This window comes from Pseudocercospora fijiensis, assembly GCF_000340215.1.
Source record: "Pseudocercospora fijiensis CIRAD86 unplaced genomic scaffold MYCFIscaffold_2, whole genome shotgun sequence".
Taxonomy (NCBI): domain Eukaryota; kingdom Fungi; phylum Ascomycota; class Dothideomycetes; order Mycosphaerellales; family Mycosphaerellaceae; genus Pseudocercospora; species Pseudocercospora fijiensis.
This window is the reverse complement of record NW_006921533.1, coordinates 1,807,003-1,828,445: the sequence shown is the minus strand read 5'-3', so window position 1 is coordinate 1,828,445 and position 21,443 is coordinate 1,807,003. Positions and strand designations below refer to the sequence as shown.

The window sequence follows — 21,443 nt, the reverse complement described above, 5'->3', positions numbered from 1 at the left end:
GAAGATTTTTAACACATGCTCATTCCTTGCTACACTTATGCATGCATTCTTTCCTCATCTACATCCTCCATCCAACTCATGCAAAATCCTTCCGAATCCTTAAATGCATCATGCATCTCCTTCTTATCATCAATCAAAATATGCCTTTGCCTTTTTTCCGAGATCAATATTCCATCAGCCGCAACTTCTTCCCAACTTCTCTCCTCTGCTGCGCTTTCTCACTAGGTCTCTCCGCAGCCTCATCTTTCGCCTTGAGTGCTTGTAACAGCATGCCTGCATCAAAGAAGCCATCTGTATCACATCAGTCAGTATCATCGATATTACACCTCAAAAACAAAAACAAAACTTGAATGTCCGAGGCAGAAGAAAACTTACATCCACCCATATCATCCTCATCAGACGCAACACTACTACTATCAATCTCCACACCTTTCCCCGCACTCCCCCCATCCACCATCCTCCCCCGACTCTTCAACCTATGCCCTCGATGCGGCTTCAAATCCTCGGCCTCTCGCGCCCGACTCGCGCTTTTGTCCGTCGCCGTCCCGCGTCGATACGTCTGTCGTAAAAGTCTCCGGATTTCCAAAAAATAAGATTCCAGCGCTGCGATGTATCTCGTCGTTTGACGGTGTTTGCTACTCGCGCAAATGGAGACGCTGCCGTCTTTGATGATGTAGCCGATTCCAAAGCCGTCGCCGGAAGTCGGGCCGAAACCGAAGTGGCGGAGAGAGGGGTTTCCGCAGTTGGAGGTCGAGAGGATGGTGTTGTTGATTTTGTCCCAGCCCGGGTCGGCGAAGATGGTGGGGAGGATGGCGTGTTCGCGGTGTCGGCTGGGACTTTCCGAGTCTTCGCTGGTGTAGCTGCTGCGTTTTGGTGAGGCGGCGATGCTGTTGGGGTCGCGGTCGGACGTGGGACTACTCCAGCCGTTGGTGCTGGCACCGTCGCCGGTGGTACTTCCTCCCGTGAGTTCTGGATCGCCGTCGACTTGGCGTTGCCAGAGACACATCAAGGCGTATAAGTGTCGATCGAAGCCTTGGGCTTTGGCACATTCTTTGGTCAAAGCGGCGTGTTTTTCGCAAGCTTTTTTGAGCGCTTCGACTTTTTTCGCCGGAGGATTCTCTGCCCAGAAGGTCCGTACGAATTCTACGCTTTCATGTGTGGCGGATCTGATTGCTTCGGTTCGACCGTGGAAGAATGCTTTGGTCATGGCTGGTTCGTAGACGGACTCGATCCGACCGTACATACCGTAGTATGCGGCCTGGAATGCCATTTGCACGAAGGCGTCTGGCGAGAAGCCCATGGAGGTGATGAAATTCTTGCCGTACTCGCCGAATTCTAAAGTCTGGAACTCATTCTGCTGGATGAGATCTGCGAGCCTGGTCTCTGCAAACCGTAAGGCGGTCGTGAGCTCGGAAACCATGTCCCACTCCAGCTTGTGTGGTGTGGTGCTCACATCGCCAAAGCTCTTGGGATCTCGTTTCGATGGATCGGGAGACTGTGATGCCCATAGTGATGGTGCCTGGCCGTTGATGGTACGTGCGAATCGAAGAATTGTATCAGTGTAGACGTCGGATGCGAAACGAAGCACGGTATGTCCATCAACACCAGTATGCTCGAAGTTGATGCCTGCACTGCCGTTCTTGCAAACAATGATCTGAAGCTTGTCGTACCATCGGTTCGTACATGTACCAACTTGGACACCACGCTCGATTTCTGATGTACCGCATAGCATATTCATGCATAGTTCCGCGCTGGTCTTCGGCTCCGTATAGTCCAGACAGAGGATGAAGAGTGCCGAGTCGACAATATTGAGGCAGTCGCTGTTGTTGGAGCCTTCATCCTTGCTAATGAGATCTCGCAAGCTGGACCAAATCTTCCGGTTCTCGGTGCTGAGCACACCAAGAGCTCCTTTCGCTTGGCTGTGGATTGGAGTCTGCTCGGCATCCTCTGTAATGACTTGAAGATTCAGAGCCACGTCCTTCTCGGTCATGATGAGGTCGTTGTTGTCATCGAGGGCATCGAACCAATAGAATTGTCCACGGCAGAGCACGACGATGTGCTTCGCAGTTGGGTCCTGGCCGATCTGACAACCGCTATCGGTCGGTATACGGGCGGTGCCAAACAGTCGAGAGTACTGGTACATGTCCAAAGGCTGACCACGGATCATGTCCGGAGGTAGCTCTTCTTTCCTGACGGCACGTGCGAATGAAAGTGCCGACACGACAAGCGAAGCGGCTCTCGTGACCTGGTTGTTACGTGCTGGTGTTGGATCGTCCTCAAGCAAGAAAAATGGATTCAAATTAAGCACAACAGGGTTGTCAAAGTTTAGATATGAATCGTACCAGAACTGCTCGATGTAGTTGCTCTTGTTGGCGGAATACTCTTTGAGCTTCTCCTGAAGCTGTGGGCCATCTGTTCGGAGGAATTCCCGAACGGCACGCTCACTGTCGGCATGTTCACGTGCATTCTGAAGAGGATCCACAGACTCAAGATATCGTTTGCAAGTCTGTTCAAGGTCCGGGATGGGCAACTTTGGCAGCTTGTCCTGAGCTGCGAAGGTGACTCCCGGTCTGGACTCCGGGTTCTTGTGCGATGCCAACGGATCGGTTTGCTCCTTCGAATAATTCTGGGCCACCTCTTTGGCATTCTCCTGTGATCGTTCTCCCATGACGCCGGAGTCTCGTCTGTTTGCCTTGGCAATGCGTTCGTCGATAGACGGCAGGGTCCTCACTGGAGACATGATGAATGTAAGCATCTGCTATGGATCAAGAATGTAAAGGAGAGACAAGCGTGGCGATGGACAAGCCACGCAGGGTGGTGCGGTAGAAGTAATGGCAATCGTGATGATAGTAGTGCGGCATCGAAAGGCGCTTAAGCGTTGGAGGACATGCCTTGGCCGGCCAAGATGGGTTGAGAATAGGCAAGTGGTTAAAAGGAGCAGCTCGGGGGTAGATATCAAGCACGAGAGCCCCGCAAAGGCGTAACAGGCTGAGCCAGGCATAGATACATTGTAGAGCTCCAGGCCCGGCTGTGGTAGAGGCTCGTGCGGCTCATGATGATTGCACGTGGGATGGCCGTTGCACCGAAGAGTGCGGGTGCGGCACTTCACGCAGGTCACCGGAAAGACAAGGCGCAGACTGACCTGGTCAGAGGCTCTCACGCCTGGCTTTGGCAGCTTTGATGCCTCTCCTCTCAGGCGAAGCGAAGTGGATGCGGAGCCGCTGCGGAAGGGCTGGAGAGGCTGACTGCTTTCGACGAAGCGCTCCGCCAAATGTCGGGTTGTCCTCTCGATATACTGTATTGTATATGGGCGGACGACAGGAAGTCGTGGAGTGCTCGGGGGTCGGAGGCACTAGAGCTAGCTTTGCAGGAGGGAGGTCCGGCGAGGCGCCAGGGTAAGGTAGGGGTAGGGGAGGGGAGGGGAGGGGAGGGTATGCAGCTGTCAAAGCACGCCGCCGCCGCCTAATGGGAATGTGCTGGGGGATGGGATGCCGGTGAGATGTGGTGAGCGGAAGGAGCAGTCATGGCGAGGCTGGGCTGGGATGCTATATGGCGGGCCCAAGACAACAGCCGAGCAGTGAGTGTGTCGTCGAGTGAGGCACGTGACCATGTCATGTTCTTGCGGCGCCTTTCACCCGAGCGAAGCGAAGCGAAGCCAAGCCAAGCCAAGCCAAGCAAGCCCTTCCACCACCACTTTCCCTGGCGGCCATGACCGCGCCCAGACGTCCACAGAAAGCACACGCATATCATCATCGGCATCCCGCTACACCGCGACACATGCATGCCGATCGATGAACGCGCTCACCGTCTTGCCCGACTTTGACATCTCCAATCACGCCCACATCCTGCCGTCGCTCGAGCGCGCCCGCATTTCCACCTCCGATGTGCTCACCCTGGACGCGCTCCAGGTCGCCAGGCGCGCTCATGTTCCGCCCGGCGAGGTGAAGAAACTGGCGGATGCGTTGGTGGACGCTTTGCACGTGGATACCACATCAGCACGTGCTTCACAACGCGGCGATGGCGAGCGTGGCATGATTCCCACCTTGCACGACCATCTGGACACAGTGCTCGGAGGCGGCATCGCTCGCGGCCACTTGACCGAGATTGTCGGTGAGAGGTGAGGACATGGTTGATTTCGTATGTCGCGTCACGTGCGTGCCATCTGACCGGTTTGTTCTGCAGCGCTGCGGGCAAAACACAGTTTCTCTTGACTTTGCTCCTGGCAGTACAGATGTCTGTGACGACGCCTGATTCGACACCCCGCCACGGCACGGCAGCTCTTTACATCTCCACAGAAGCCCCGCTGCAGACGACCCGACTGACGCAGATATTGACGAATCATCCCAAACTAGTCGCCTTGCCGCCCGCAGAACGGCCTTCCCTCAGCAACGTCCACAGCACCCATCTTCACGACCTGGAAGCACAGGAGCACATCCTGCGATATCAGGTTCCCGTCGCCATCGAGAAGCACAATGTTGGCCTCCTTGTCGTCGATTCCGTCGCGGCTAACTACCGCGCTGAATTCGACAGAGGCGGCCCGGGCAGAAAGGGCTCTGAAGCACGCGCAAAGCGCAGTGCACAACTGGCCAAGACCGCCTCGTTGTTAAGATCGCTCGCTCAGAAGTATGATATTGCAGTGGTAGTCGCTAATCAGGTCGCCGATCGATTCTCAAGCACAGAGCCAGCGCTCGCACTTCCCCCTCAATCAACGCAAAGCACACGACCAGGATCGCCACTCCCGCCATTTGCACCGACTCAACAACGCTCGCACCCCAACTCCGCTGGCTTGCTGTCCCACGATGATCCTCTTGCTCTCGATCATCAGCAAAGATTCTTCACTGGCTGGGGAGACGACCCATCTGTGACCAGTCTGAAGACGCCAAGCCTGGGTCTGACCTGGACTAACCAGCTCTCTGCACGCATTGCTCTTCTGAAGCACCCCATCTACGAAACCAAGCCTTATGCTCCTGGAGATGAGCGCAATCTAATTGGTTGGAACCGCGCCATGAAAGTCGTATTTGGCGCTTGGTGCGCAGAAAGCACCACCACATTCGAGATCTGGGAAGGCGGGATCAGGACTTCCACGGCTGCGCATGCAGACGCTCTCATTCCGACCTGATGCTTACGTATCCTGGGTATCGTAAATTCAACTATGCAATATGACGCTGGCAGTGACTCCAACAAATGCTCTCAGATATTACGCCGGCACGACTTTCCGTCCTCTCGCATTGATTCTCGTCACGTACAGAGATCGTCTGCCGCCGCCAACTCGATTGCGATCCTCATATCCGTGCAAGACGATGTGTACACCGTCCTCTGCCACACTGGCACCGCCGGGTCCGATCATTCCTTGCGTTCCAGTCACATACAGCGGTGCATTCCGTTTGTCGAAAGGTCCCAGAGGGCTTTGGCTGGTAGCATAAGCGACATCGTACTTGTCCGTGAGCCAGCAGTTCGATGAGAAAAACAGCACGTACACGCCGTCGCTGTTCTTAATCATGTACGGCGCCTCAACAAGTGGCCCGTCCTGCAAACCATTCTCGATCAATTGTACTGGACCACCAATTTTTGTCGTTCCGTCCGCCTGTACTTGCTGGATCATGATCGGGGTCTTCTTTATAGGTGCCCGCCCGTTTCCGCATGATCCGCCATTACCTAATGCGTTTGCGTCGACTTTGTAAAGAGCATAGTGGTTGTTGCCGTCCCGGAAATATGAAGCATCCACAGCACCGCCTTGATCTGTCGGACACGCAAATGGTTGATCGGTGTTCGAATTATAAGGTCCTTCAACATGGTCCGCTACAGCAGTACCCACACAATGGAAACGTCCGTTACCAGCGGTCTGCGTCACGGCAGAATAATACATCAAGAATCTGCCATCAGGTCTTCGACTTACGGAAGGAGCCCACACCTCCGGACTATTTGCTTGTACCCAGGGACCCATCTTGCCGAGTGCATCCTTTCCAGTGACTGTCCAGGAGTTGAAGTCCTTCGAGGTCGCCAGCTGAACTTTGATATTCTTGTAGTCATGTACCGACTGCGAAGCAAATGCATACCAAGTATCTCCAACCTTGATGATAGACGGATCTGCGAACTGTAGCAGAGTCAGTCATCATTCTGCTCCTCACAGTGCCATCGAGACATTTCCCTTACATCAGTGCTTATTACGGGCCTCAAATTGCCTCGCTTTTCGAGCGGCGCAGATAATGCCAACCCCCCTCCCAACAACCACACAGCCAGTCCGACTCGTATCGCAGCCAGCACCATCTTCGCCGAACGTGACCGGTTCCTGCAGCAGCGTGGGGAGGTTGACAAATCCCACGACTGCAAGTGGAGAACTTCTTCTTACCCAATATTCCTTATTTCGACCGCAGATTCCTGATGTCTAATAATAATAATCTCCGACCTTCACGATAGACTCAGGAATTGGAATTGCGTTATGGGTCCTAAAATGCAGAACAAGGGAGCAAAGCCAGAACACCGCTTCACGAACTCCGGCGGCGAACGAGACATTATATAATAACAAGGAGAGACTTGTTTTCCTCCACCTGATGTCTGAGATGATGATCAATAATGCAAGTTACCAAGGAAACATATTTCTTCAGCACTGACGTTCCAAGTTGTCACAAGGATTCCCTTGGCATATTTCGGCTTCAACTGGGATTGTTTGACTCTGCGCAGCAGGCTGGAATCATTTTATTAAGCAGTCCCTGTGATGAGATCTTCAATCTACAATAATGTATCATAGGTCATGCATGACGATGCAACTGTTGGCGAATGATGAAAGGGTAGTAGACGCCATAATAAAACAAGCAAGTATCCGTTCCCATACACAAACACGCAGCTCGACAACAACCACACCTACATACATATGAAACGCATTCTTCTGACTTACCGTCATGTTTCATTATCTCCCTGGAATATTCCCCGGATGCCGGATGACTGACTGCACGATGAGCCCAGCCTTGGCGTCAAATCAGAACTTAATAAGCGCTTGCATCCGAGAAAGTTGGACCCTGGAAAGGATGTGCTGGCTTCACTCACTCATTGTCATTACTTATTACTCTCCTCCTTCTTTCTTCTTTCGCTGAGATAGCTGTTATCTTAACGGGAAAAAAACCCCGGTTCCGCCTCGTCTAATCTTCCGAAGTAGCAGGAACTCTACTTATTACAGAGTGTCTTAGAAGCCGAGACAAGACTAGATAGTAACGATTCTTTCGTAAGGTACGTTCTATAGAAGTCTTAATAACAGACTTTTATAGGAAATCTATCTCGATTAATTAAAAGTTAATAAACTAGAAGGAAGCGCTTCGGCTTATTATATAAGATACTCTATACTAACTATTTATTAATAATAAGCTCGAGGATATCTAGCGAAGTTATTTTATTATTATTAAGATCTAAGGAATTCTTTATAGAAGCTATCTAGTTAAGTTAACTTTTAAGCTTAATAATAAAAAAAGGAAAAGATTAGTATACTATCTCGTAATTATTTTATTAACAAGGATAATAATAGAGGAAAGAGGTTTGTTTTTTTTTTCGTTAAGGAATAATATAATAATTATACTAGAATAGGCTAAGGGTAAAGCTTTAGTATACTACTAGTATATATAGTAAGAGAGGTATCTTAGAGCGAGAACTTTCTTTACTTATTATTAAGCGAGACGTTAATAGAGTAAATTACGTTACGGAAACTTTTTTACTAATCGCGACGATCCTATCGATAGGATCGCTTAGGATCCTTAGGATCCTTAGGATCCTTAGGATCCTTAGGATCCTTAGGATCCTTAGGATCGTACGTTAAAGATCTTGTCTAATAGGATCGTCGCGATCTAGAAATTCTAGCAAATCTAATCGCAGTAAGAATTTTATTCTTTACCGTCCGACTCGTATATCGAGTCGGGCTCGAGTCGTCGCATATGCTAGTACTAGCATTTAAATTACATTTTCTATCGGATCTATATATTATACGATTATATTCGCTAGTTAACGAACAAAAAATAGCAGCAAACAATTAGAGACGAAGGGAAAACAGTTAAGAAGGAAGGGAGGACGAATAGAAAGCACTATATACTAGGGCAGAGGAGGTACTAAAGGCGGAAGATAGAAGAACCCCTAAGAGGGTATATAGGATAATAATCTTAGAACTCCTTAGAGGACTAAAAGCAATCTATAACTAGGCAAGCTACGTAATTACAAAGGTAGCTAATATAGTCGTAGCAAAGATTACGAAGAAACAATAGGAAACAAGCCTAAACTACCGTACCTAGGCAGTAGTAGCTAGTTAGGAGGCGCTAAAACCCCCGAGGACAGTAGTTAGAGTCTATATTACGGACCTATAGGAGCAAAAGGAAATTTAAGGACTTATAGGGAAAGAGATTATAGAAAGAATTGCAGTTAAAGAGGTAATTAGGGCTAGGAACGAAGGAAAAGGGGTAATCAAGCTATTTATAGTATAAGAGTAGGACAAAAAGAAGCTAGAAACACAAAAAGAATAGATAACTAAGATAGGGAAAACAGTAAAGGTCTCCTAACAGTAATTCATAATTATAGCCTATAGTATAATAAGAAGCTTTAAGGAAGAACAGGATATTAAGAGCCTATAGAGATAAAACTAAGCTATATACCTAGGCCTAAAGATTACAAAAGTAGTATAGATTAAAAGGAAAATCGAGGAGACTAAGAAGCAGTCTTCCCTAATTATCTAGGTAGGGAGTGTAGAGTAAGCTAATATAGTACTAGACTAGGGATTGTTCTAGGACTATAAGAGATTAGAAACAGAGATACATAGAAGTAACTATAGGATAATATAGTGCTTCAAATGTCAACACTATAGACACTTAGCAGCTAAGTATACAAAGACAACTAATACCTACTCCTATTATATAGGGGATTACTAGGTCAAAGAATGCAAAGCATATAAGGGAGAAGCAAGATGTATATACTATACTAAAAGACACCCCTTTTAGGCGAAGGAATGCCTAGTAAGAATATAGGTAGCGAGGAAGGCAAAGGAAGCTAGAATCAATACACTAAAAAGATATATAACAAGCTAGGGCAGCTAGGTATAGAAGCAACCTAGCTAAGTGCTATAAAAGAGGTCTAGACAAGATAATAGGTTCACATTTAGGGCCTCACTAGCACAAGAGAGTTACTAGCAACTAGGGAGACTAAGATACCTTAATATTATAGAAAAGGAAGTAGGGCAGACAAAGCTTAGTTAAATATTAGTCTAAAGCGAGGGAAGACTAAAGGAAAACTTATAGGGAAATGATATAGATAAAACCTAATAAACATTACAATATTACTAAACATTATATAGTACAATATCAATAAGAGTAAAGACAAGGTATAGAGGAGCTTCCTTTAAGTACTAAACCTAAAAGAACATTACATTATTGCAATCTAAGAGCCCTAGCTCAACCTATATATAAAGAGACTAGCAACAGTTAAAGACCTAAGATACTACCTAATTATCTATAACTAGGGAGCCCTAAGGACATGCATCTATATTAGCAAGGAGATAGATATAGAAACCTAGCAGGCTCTACTATAGGAGGATAGGGACCTAATATTAGTTTAAGTAGAGACATCCTAAGGTACACTCTAAGTCTACTATATATACAACCTACTACTAGACTTAAGAAGTAGTACCTAACTAAAAACCCTAGAAAGACTATCTAGAGTTATCTAGGGGAACACCTACTAAATCCTACTTAGGGATTTCAACCTCTACTACCCCCTCTAGGGCTTAGACTTTATCCTAGCTTACTACTTCCTAGTAGGAAGACTAATTGATATATTAGAGAGGGAAGAAATAGAAATTGTTACCCTAAAGGGACTAATTACTTAGGAGGCAAGAGGAAGTAGCAGCATACTAGACCTATACTTTATATTACATTAGATTAGGAATAGGATTATAAGATGCAGGATTAACTAGGAACTAGAAGAATCATTAGACTACTTCCCGGTATAGATTAAGCTAAATGTCTAAGCTAATTAGGAAAGGGAACTAGAGGAGAAGCTTAACTAGAAGGGTACCTAATAGGACAGGATTAGGGAGGAACTAGAAAGGGACTAAAAACTAGAGGAACTCTTAACAAAGCACCTACTAAGGCTAGAGGACATTAACAAAGCAGTAGAAGAACTAATAGGAATCCTAAAACAGGTAGCTAGAAAGCATACCCTAGCAAAGAAACATTCACTATACTAGTAACTATACTAGACTAGTAAGTATATAAGGAAGGTTAAAGTAGCAAGGAAGGCTAGGAGGCAGTAGACACAAACCTATACCTAGGAAGTATAGGACAACTATAATAAAGCCTACTAGGAAAAGAAGATTTAGATTAAGAAAGACAAGATACAAGAATAGAGATCTATAATAGGAATAATTACAAAGAAACTAGAGGAGATATAGAGGATAGCCAAATAGGCAAGGAGACCTAAACAAGATAAGGATATACTACTACAATTCCCGGATATTATAGACTAACAAGGACAAATGTAGACTATAATAGAAGGGAAAGGAAGAGCCCTAGGCTAACACTTCTTCTATAGAAAAGTACAAGCAGACCTATTAGATATAAGGGAGATAGAACAAGAGACCCTACTGCTAGGCATACTAAGAGATACCTAGGTTAAACCCGAAACCATTAAAAGGATCCTAAAGAAAATTCTAGGCAATAAGGCACTAGGAGAAGACAAGATCTATAACAAACTTCTAAAAGTATATAGGAAGGGGTTAGCCCTAGTACTAGCTAATATCTTTTTATAAAGCCTAGCACTAGGACACTACCTAAGACTATTTAGGAAGTCCCTAACAGTAGTGCTAAGGAAGCCCTAGAAGGAAGACTATATATAGCTTAAGGCCTATAGACTAATAGCCCTACTCAATATAATAGGCAAGGTACTAGAAAAAATTGTCGCTAAAAGGCTAACAACCTTTACCGAGGAAAGGAATATCCTTCCTAAAGGCTAGATAGGAGGAAGAAAGAAGAGGTTAATACTAATAGCTATAGAACTAATTATAGAACAGATTAAGCATATCTAGCACTATAGTTAAAACTAGGTAGCAACCCTCCTCTCCCTTAATATCTTAGGAGCCTTTAATAATATCTCCTATAAAAGGCTCCTATATATACTCAAACAGAAAGCTATACTAAACTGGATAGTCTAATTCATCTAGTCCTTCCTATAGGAAAGATTAATATAGCTCATTCTAGGCAAATTCAAATTAGACCTAATACTAACTAAAAAGGGAATCCCCTAAGGATTAATACTCTCCCTAATCCTCTTCCTTATCTTTATAGCAGACCTACTCCTACTCCTAGAATTAAAAAACACATTAGTATTAGGGTTTATAGATAACACGAACATCCTAGCCTAGTCTAAGACAATAGAAACTAACTATAAGATCCTAGAAGAGAAGCACTAGGAGTATAAAAAATAGGCAAGGAGGCATAGAGCAAAATTCGCCCTAGAAAAGTACTAGCTTATCTACTTTAGTAAGGCTAAATCAACCTATAATATAAAGCAATCAATCACTATCTAAGGCTTTAAAACCTAACTATTAGCAGAGCTTAGGATACTAAGGATCTAGCTAGATCTAAAACTAAATTAGGGACTATAAGTAAAGAAGGCAAAGTAGAAGGCAGATGCTAACATACAATCTATTAATAGGCTTATAGCCTCTATATAGGGGGCTACATTCGAGAAAGCTAAAGTTATATATAAAGCAATTGTTAAGCTAGCAATGCTATATAGAGTACAGATATAGACAGCCTAGAAGAAAACACTAAAGAGAATTGAACAACTAGTTAGTAGGTCCTAAACCTAAAGCCTAAAGAAAATCCTAGGAGCATATAAAACTACACTAATAAGGGTAGTAGAAATAGAATTAGGGATCCTACTAGTCAAACAATACTTTAAGGGACTAAGACACTAATATACAGTAAAGACAATGGAATACCTAGCCTAATAGACTATCTATAAGGCAATAGACAAGATAAAAGCCTAGTGTATTAGGACTAGGAGGCGAGATAGACTACAAATAACTCCCTAGAAAGTTAAAGACCTAGAGCAATATAGAGTCTTAACAAGAGAAATGCTAGAGAAAGAGCTTTAAGGACTAAATACAAGGCCAAAGGAAGACAAACTAAAGGGAGAGAAACAAAGCCTAGCAGAATTAATTGCTAGACACCTATAGGAGTAGGAATAGAACAAAACACAAGTTAGACTAGGAACCCTAAAGGCACTAATCAAATTTGGTTAATATAACTACTAGCTCTATAAGGACCTAAATAGGGCCGAGGTAAGCCTAGCTATCTAAATCAGATCTAAACATATTGGATTCAGATCTTACCTATTTAGAAGAAACGTCCTAGGAATTAAAAGTAGGGCTTACTAATATAGCTACTAATCTTAGAACCCTAAGTATATACTACTAGTCTGCCCTTAATAGTTAGAAGGCAGAAGTGATTAGAGACTAAAAGCAATAGAAAGGGAATACGACAAGCTAATCTAGAGTAAAGAAGACCTAAAGAGGATAGTAAAGTAGATTATTAAACAGGGATTTATACAACAATTCGTACTAGTAAGGGAAACTAAGGAGTAGATAAGAAGGAGGGAAGAAGAGGGGGAAAGAAGGGCAGGGCAGCAGGTAAGGTAGTTAGAGGGTAACAACTATAACACTAGTATACCCTAGAGGAAGGAGAACAAGGAAACAAGGAAGATTAACACTTATAAATAGGACAGGAGGGAGGTTTTTACCAACTAAGTTAGTTTCCTACCTAAAACAATATATAGAAACAGACCTGCATAGGCCGAAAGGCACTACAACAGGCAAATGAAATATCTATCTATCTATATTATACGATTGTTGCTTCTACTAATATCTAACGTTTATACGCATACTCGGGTAACTACTAGCATTTGCATACGTCTACTATGTATACTAAGTTAGTACCGACTTAGCGACCGACTCGTATAGTATTAATAGATTTCGTTATATTATATAGGGCATCTATTTATTACAGTTAACAAGAATATATTCTATTCGTCCTCTACGGCTATATTAAAGCGATATACCTCTATTTTCTTTCGTTTGTTTCCTTTCGACTTCTTCTTCTCTTTTACTATATATCTCCTAATTCTTCGATCCTACGTCTCCTCGTTAAATGCTATCTCCTTAACTTTGCCGCCGTCTGCCTCTATATCCGCCTACTATATCTACTCCCCTTCTTCTAGCCCTAATACATCCCTAACGCGATTACTTACCGCCGCGAATAAAGTCTTGTCTATTATATAAGACTAGTTAGAATACCTGCTATTCTTATAGTAATTAGCGCGCAATCCTTCCCTATTGCTATTACCGCGGTATATCTATATCTTTAGTATTAATTGTTTTCGGTTCTATTGTATTCTATTGTCTCGGTTATACTTGTGCCGTTGCCTCCCCGTACCGAAGCAAACGGATTAGTAGCCTCCGTCGGCTCCTAATCTATCGCTTAGAAACTACTCTATAGTATAGGTAGTCTAATATCGTTTTTCTTAGGTAGGGCCTCTGCCTCCGCTAACCTATCTATCGCATTGTCGCCGGCTTTAAGTTGTTTACTTAATTGTTGCCCGGTAGACGCTTTAGGACCTATCGATTATATTAGTAGGTAAGAGAAACACGGCGCTCGTAGACTACTCTTACTATAGCGCTCGATCGATTCGCCTTTATCGTCGGAATCTAAAACGACGTCGATTGCTATAAGTGCATCGATGTCGTTACGTACGCTCTTAAAGTTATTTATTAATAATTTAGGGGTATCCTATACTCTGCCTATATACCGTACGTATATCTTCTACGCTTTCGACAACCGAAGGTTACGAGTAGCTTAATCCGTCGCATTCTACGTAGTTATCCGATCTAGGAACGGCTAGTATATTAACTTGTAATCTAGGGCTAGCTAGATCGCTTTACCTCTAACTTTAGTTAAATGCAACTCTATCGACTATCCGGTTAGTATTCTACCGAGTACCGTAGCAGTAGACAATATTATAAAAGGGGTAACTTTGTAGTAGTACTGTTTGATATGTGTCTTCTAGCCTCGCCGATCCTACCGGAGTAGTATACCCGCTAGATATTTGTATATAAGCTTACTAAGGTAGCGCGTAGCATATATCGACCGTTAGCTATTATCTAGTAACTATACTATTTTAGAGAGGGTCTTACTAGTTTCTCGTCGTAGCACTCGAAGATTTAGTTATCGAGCATCCTCTTAGCGTATACTATCCTTTTTAGAGTATCGGTTATTGCGATCGGTGCTTAGTTTATTAAGGTCGATTAGATATAGGTATTAATATAGCCTCGCTCCTTTCGTATAGCTTCTCGTAACTATTCTAATATTAGTCTCGATACTATTATATCGGGATCTCTACCGACTACTTAGACTACGTCTCTCGACGGTATATAGCTACCCGGCTATAGCACTATTATACGTAAAGCTAGTAATCGATCGTAGTTTTTACTATATACCTCCTTAATTGGTTCGTCTACCTATACTAGGGTTTAAGTAGTAGGAAACATCGTCTTACATTCTCTAGCCCTAGTTAACGTAATAGCGAACAGTTTACGACGCGTCTCGTTATATAAGATTTGCTCCCTTGCTTCGAGTAAGCCCTTCTTTCGATTTAAACGTTCTTTACTAGAAGTCGTTAAGCCTTTGTCTCGCTTCTTACGTCGTTTTAATAGCTTTGCATCGTCGCTCTAATCCGCCCTATCGTCGCCGTACTTCTATTTTAGCCTTGCCGGATCTTTGCTATTCTTGCCCTTATACTAGTTACGTTAGTCCTCTATTACTATGCTCTAGTATACGTTACCTTTATAAATTTCGATCTAATACTAGTCGCTATATATAAACGAGTATCCTCCCTGTTTTCTTCTTCGAATCTAGTATCCCTATCCGACTCTATCGAGTTAGATAACGACTTAGTTCTATATTTATCTTCTTCGTAGTTACGACCTATCCTAAGTGTACTATAACGAGTAGTAGTATTATTACGAATCTAACGTAGTATATATTAGACTATACGCGTCTTCGTACTTATTTACTCTACGAAAAGGGGGGCATTAAATTGCGGTTTTATCTTCTACTCCTATATAGACTGCCCGAGTCGCCGTCTATAATCGCTTATTAGTCCTATCGGATATGCCCCGCTAACGCTAAAGTATAATCGTAGCCTATAGACTATTCGCTATTTTCGTACCTTATCGACGCTAGCCTAATTCGGTCGCGAGTCGGATTCGGGAACTATCAATCTAGCGCTATTATTAGTCTAGCGGTAATTATTATAGTCTATACCGACGGCATATAGCAATACTATCGACATTGCACTAAAGTAATCGGCGCATTTAGACTATTTATTCCTCGCTCGGTCGCTACTACGGTATATATAGATATATGTTCTTTATCGGTAAATTAATCGGCGTTAGCTAATCCGCTAGGTCGAACACACACCTTCGAAACCGCCTCGTAGCATTACGGGTTAGTTAGAACTATCTCTATCGGCGTATTTAGCTAATTCGAGGTTAATAATACCGTAGAGGCCCTATACTCGATAGATGCAATTCTAACTAGATTAGCTAGAGGCATATAATCTACCCTAGTACGACGACTGCTAGTCGCAGCCGATTTAGCCTTTCCTTAACTATCGCGCTACCCTAAGTCCGCTATCGCTATAGCGCGATTAGGGTGCTTAAATATAGGCCGAGATTAAATAGATAAAGGAAGAGATCGCGGCGCTTAAGACTACTATACGTAATATGCTTACTATATATTAGTATATATCTAAGATTAAAGCGTAGTGCTTATCGTAGTCGGGGCATCTTGCCTTCCGTTTAATAAATAGATTAGTGCCTATTACTATTAGAGTAGGACTTCTATATCGGACTTAGTGAAATTAATTATTTATCTTGCTTTTCTGCGTTTATATTTACGCTCGTTCTGCCTCCTTAATTTGCCTATAGATTGCAAATCGCAGCTATAGGCCTCTGCCTAATATATCGGATAGACTAGCCCTCTACTATCGCTCGTTATTAATTCGAACGTGTCTATATTAGTCGCTTATCTAATATAAGGCGTCGACGCCGGCTTCGAAACTACAATCTACCCGCAGTATCTTAACTAATCGTTCGAGGTCTATGTTATCGACTCCTACTAACGCGCGGCCTCTAACTATAGGCTAGCGATAATCGAGTTTATATAGTCGATATATAGGTTTTACCTTCCCGTTCTACTCTTATACTATAACTATGCTCTACTATACATTATTTAGTACGCGGTACGGCGGCACCGCTCTAGATCCTTCTAGTGTCGCTAGTCTAGTATCCGTAGATATAGCAATTTCCGCGTAATCGCTAGTATCGCCGACTCTACGCGTTATTACGCGTACTGTTTTTCGTCTTGTCCGTCGGCGATAATTAGAACAAATCTTATATACTAGGCACCTAAACGTAGTCTATCCCTCTACCGTACGGATCTGCTTTACTGCCTTAGGGAACTCTTCTTCGTATTTCTCGTCTATTAATACTAGGTCGTATAGGTAACCTTACGTCCTTCGGCGTTCCGGTAATAATAGTAATCGGAACGTACTACTAATCTAACTAGACTCCTAAATTAACCTCTCGACGCTAGCGTAAAATACGTAGTATATCGACGGCGATTGTTAGGGCTAAAGAGGCTATACGTGATTGGTATGTAACTAGGCCGAGTGAAGCTAGGGTCTCGATGCCTCAGGCAGGGCTTGGCGCTTGGCGTTGGGCTAACTCTCTTGCCTTCCTCCCTCTCCTCCTAGATCCTTATCGAATACTATACTGATTCACTACTACCCTATCTACCTGCTAATATAACCCTTCTTATACAGTATTCGATCTACCCTTTAAGGGCAGCAGCTAGATAGTCCTTATTTCAAGCTTTTAGCGGTATAGCTACGAACAAGACTAATCTAACTATATTGCGCCCGAAGAACGGGACCTACATATACTACTCTATCGAAGCAACCGTACCAATTATTAAGCAAGGCCTTCTATACGGCCTACTACACTAAGTCAATCGTACTAGACCGATATCTACTAATTCCGCTACATCCGCATCTTAGGGGCTAACAATATATTATTAGTGTTACCCCCTATTACAATAGCCGGTTTATTACGAAACAACAACCGTGCTGCCGCTAGCAGCGCTAGCAACGACAACGCTAGTGGCATAGCGCCTACTAAAGCGCCTACTAAGGTTCCTGCTAAAGTGCCTCCTACTAAAGGGCCTGCTACTAAGCCTGCTAAAGAAGAACCTGTAATTCTAGGTAACGATCCAGAATTGCCTGTTAACGACATTCTCAACAATATTGTTAATCGACGATATAGCTAGCTAGCCTTTAGGCCCTAGCTAGTAGCGAGACTTTAAGAAGCTACCTAAAACAGGCTTACTACCTTACGCTAAGAACAACAGCTAAAGGATAATCTCCTCGAAATTCGTCGCCTACAAGAAGCCCTAGCAACTAATACTGAACTAATAGTAGGGCCTTCCTCTCTATCTGTTTCAGTCTAAAAGAAGGATGCTAAACTCAAGGACTATACCGTATTTAATAGCTCTAGTTGGAAACAATACAACGACTACATCCGTAACTGTAAGCTTAACTAACGAAATGTACTAAGGGCCCTGCCAGACGACTATTCGCTAGTCGTCTATACTATGCAATACATTAATAGAGACCTAAAGCGTACCTAGGATGACCACTTTAACTCCCTTACTAATTAGACCGCTGTTTAGTAGCAAACCTACAAAACCATTATGCTAGACACCCTTAGAAACCCTATACTAAGGCAACAACACGCTTAGGACCAGTACCTTCGGGCTAAGCAAAAGACTAATCAATTAGCCCGTTCATTTGAGGCCTATTTAAAGACCCTCGAAGACGATTTGCTAGCTAAGACCGACTCTATCTAGATTTCCGAAATACGCCCTAAATTGCGATAGGAATTGGTCCTTAAATTAGACCGCCGTCGCGTGTTCGAATAGACTAATCTTACACGTATTTAATTCATAGTCGAAGTCGAAACTACTGAACGAGCTGTCTAGCTCTAGCAACGACTAGAATTAAGGATCCGACCTACTAACAACCGTAGCAACCGTGGCCGCGGAGGAAACCAAGGTTCCTACTAAGACAACAATGCTAACAATAGGAATAGTAACAACGACTATAGTAGAAGCCGTGGCCGGCGGCTATACAGAGGAGGCCGTAACAGGGGCCGTAGAAGGGGCTCGTATCCCTATAGTACTAATCGCTCGGCTAACAACAGCGGCAATAGCTATAGCAATCCCCTAACCGGACTAAAGTGCTTCAATTGTGACAGCACTAGCTATCTACTAGGCTAATGCGACAAACCTAAGGACTAGGCCCGAATCGACCGTGCTACCGCTAAATACCGAAAGCACCTTTTAGTAGCCAACGCTACCCCTATAGGCTAACCTTCGAAAAAAGAGTAAGCGCCGCACCAACTGTTAGCCTCGTACGGCGTAAGACTATCGACATTGTGCTAGCTATTATACGTACCTGTCTTATATCTGGGCCCGATACCAACTATAAAACTAAGGTTACGCTAGACCTAGGAAATTCAGTTAGTGCCCTTATCAGCCATCGCCTAGCTAAGCAATTAGACCTTCGGCAACTGCCTAGGACTAACCTGCCAACCCTTGCTTAGTTTAATAACGCTCGGCACTTGACCTATAGGGCCTATTATGTCTATATAGCCCTAAAGGACGACCTCGGCAATAAGCGCCTACTGAACTTTACTGCCTATACGGTAGACATAGACAGCCTCCCATCTGAGATTGTTATTAGCAACCCTATTCTTAAGTACTATACTATAGTTATAGACTTAGGCAGTTAACAATAGCGATTTGGAATCGCTAGGAAAGAGGACATTAAACACATTGATGTCAGCGAGTGCCCTAATAATATTAGGGTCCTGTTTATTAGCAACCTAATACTAGCCTCCGCCTTAGCTAATCCGACTACTGACCTACTCGGTAGTAATAACGATGAACTAGTGCCCCCTAATAGCATAGATCCTGAACAACTTAGGCGCATACTAGAACCTATTCGAGAGACCTACATTGATGTGTTTAAACACTACTTGGCATCGACATTGCCTATATTTAAAGAGACAGACTATAAGATTGACATTATAGAGGGCAAGGAGGTTCCTTTTAGCCCCCTTTACAACCTTAGTAAGCGAGAGCTTGCTATACTACGTAAGTACCTAGAGGAAAACCTAGCTAATAGTCGCATTCGGTATAGTAACAGCCCTGCTAGTGTACCAATCCTATTTGTTCTAAAGAAGGATAGTAGCCTGCGGTTATGCATTGATTACCGTAGACTTAATGCTATTACTATTAAAGACCGCTGTCCACTTCCGCTTATTAATAAGACCCTCGATCGCCTTTCTAGTGCCTACTACTACACTATATTAGACATTAAGGACGCCTATTACCGCATCCGTATTCGCAAGGGCGATAAATAGAAGACAGCCTTTCGCACTCGTTATAGCTATTTCGAGTACTTAGTTATGCCATTTAGGCTAGCTAATGCCCCTGCTACATTCTAGTCCTATATTAATCGGGCCCTTTCGGGCCTATTGGACTATCTCTATATAGTTTACCTAGATGACATCCTGGTTTACATACATTTACCTAATATTGTAGAACACTAGGCCGTAGTGCGTAAGGTCCTCGACCGCCTACGAGCCTATAGACTGTATTGTAAACCTTCCAAATACACCTTCGCTGCTAAAGAGGTGTTATTCCTTAGCTTCCTTATTTCAACTAAGGGTATTAAGGCTAATCCTAATCGGATCAAAACTATTACTAAATAGCCTGTTCCTACGTCTATTAAGGAACTTTAATCGTTCCTCGGCTTCGCCAATTTCTACCGCCGCTTTATTAAGGGCTATTTACGGCATGTAATGCCCCTAACTAAGCTTACTAAAACTAAGGCCAACCCAACTAGGGAGTTCAAATAGACTAATAGGGCACAAGCCGCTTTTAACGGCCTAAAGCAACGCTTTACTAATATCCCCTTACTGCACTATTTTGTACTAAGCAAGCAGATCCGTATTGAGACTAACGCTTCACAGTTCGCTATATCGGCTATTATATTATAGCAATTAGATAAGGACTATTACTAGCACCCGATTGCCTTCTTTTCACGAAAGATAATCGATATAGAGCGTCGCTACGAGACCTACGAGTAAGAGCTCCTAGCTATTGTTAAGGCCTTTAAGCATTAGAGGCACTATCTCGATGGTATATAGCATACTATTTAGGTCTATACAGACTATAACAACCTCCGTAGCATTACTAAGGTTACTAGGGTTATAGGTCGACAGGCTAGATAGGCCGTCTACCTCGCCGGGTTTGATTTTAATATATTACATCGGCTAGGCGTAAGCAACCCTACTAATGGCCTATCGAGGCGACCTAATTACGATAGCGAGACCCAATACATCAATTCTTTATTTCCAACCCTACAGTATAAGATTGCTATAGCCCGTATTATTAATAAGCAAGCGCAGGATAAGCGGCTTACCGGACTCCGCGACGGCTTAAAGCATATTAATGCTCTTGCTATATTAATAGTACGTGTTAAGGCAAGAGCTAAGGACACAGATAGGAGAAGTTATAATAACTCCCTAGTCGATATCGCTATATATAGTAACAGCGATTAAAGCACTAATACAGTTAATCCGGCTACTAGTGCTATTAGATACATATAATACGTACCTCGTTTAATAGCGAGGGTACTATTAAATGACCTTACAAATAGGGATAGTCAATCGTTTATAGATAAGCTATTACGGGCTTAGTAGAGGGACGCCTTTGCTACTAAACGTATAGACAAGCTTGTGAGTAGGCGAAAGACTCGATCTAGCAAGAGTAATTAGTCGATCGACGACAAAGGTCACTTAAGGTTCAAGGGCAGATACTATATCCCCGCTAAACATTCGATCCGATAAGAGCTTCTTAAGCGACACTATAATAGTGAGCTTGCCGGTCACTATAGTACAGAGAGGTCGTACGAGTTACTATCGCGCATATACTACTAGCTAAATAGTAAGCGGGATATAAAGGACTACGTAAACACGTATGCCGTATGTTAACGAGTCAAAGCACTAAAGCACTTACTATTTGGCGAGTTGTCTTCACTCCCTATTCTAAAGAAGCCTTTTGCAGAGCTTACAATAGACTTTATTATAGGTCTTCCCCCTACTAAGCGAAGAGGAAGTAAGGACGTCTTTAACGCTATACTAGTCGTTGTAGACCGATTTACTAAGGGTGCTCGTTATATTCCTACCCGAAAGGATTGGACGGCTATTGACCTAGCTAAGTCGCTATAGAACA

The 21,443-nt window shown here is 43.7% G+C and overlaps 3 protein-coding genes across 3 annotated transcripts; 1 reads left to right on the top strand and 2 right to left on the bottom strand.

Moving 5' to 3' along the window:
* Window positions 1-163: 163 nt before the first annotated feature.
* On the bottom strand, window positions 164-2,668 carry MYCFIDRAFT_186180 (uncharacterized protein; the record flags this gene model as incomplete). The annotated part of the gene is made up of 2 exons (XM_007924994.1): window positions 164-291; window positions 430-2,668. 2 exons carry the CDS (start codon window positions 2,666-2,668, stop codon window positions 164-166), a joined length of 2,367 nt encoding a protein of 788 aa, XP_007923185.1.
* Window positions 2,669-3,791: 1,123 nt separating this feature from the next.
* Window positions 3,792-5,119, top strand: MYCFIDRAFT_131842 (uncharacterized protein; the record flags this gene model as incomplete). Its single annotated transcript, XM_007924993.1, has 2 exons — window positions 3,792-4,117; window positions 4,183-5,119. The coding sequence occupies 2 exons, from the start codon at window positions 3,792-3,794 to the stop codon at window positions 5,117-5,119; spliced, it is 1,263 nt and encodes a 420-aa protein (XP_007923184.1).
* Window positions 5,120-5,152: 33 nt separating this feature from the next.
* Window positions 5,153-6,603, bottom strand: MYCFIDRAFT_150701 (glycoside hydrolase family 43 protein). The gene has a single exon (XM_007924992.1). It carries the CDS (start codon window positions 5,942-5,944, stop codon window positions 5,198-5,200), a length of 747 nt encoding a protein of 248 aa, XP_007923183.1. The 5' UTR covers window positions 5,945-6,603; the 3' UTR covers window positions 5,153-5,197.
* Window positions 6,604-21,443: the final 14,840 nt, after the last annotated feature.

Excerpts from the sequence above, each read along its gene's own strand:
- MYCFIDRAFT_150701 (XM_007924992.1), bottom strand. The coding sequence starts at position 5,944 with ATGGGTCCCTGGGTACAAGCAAATAGTCCGGAGGTGTGGGCTCCTTCC.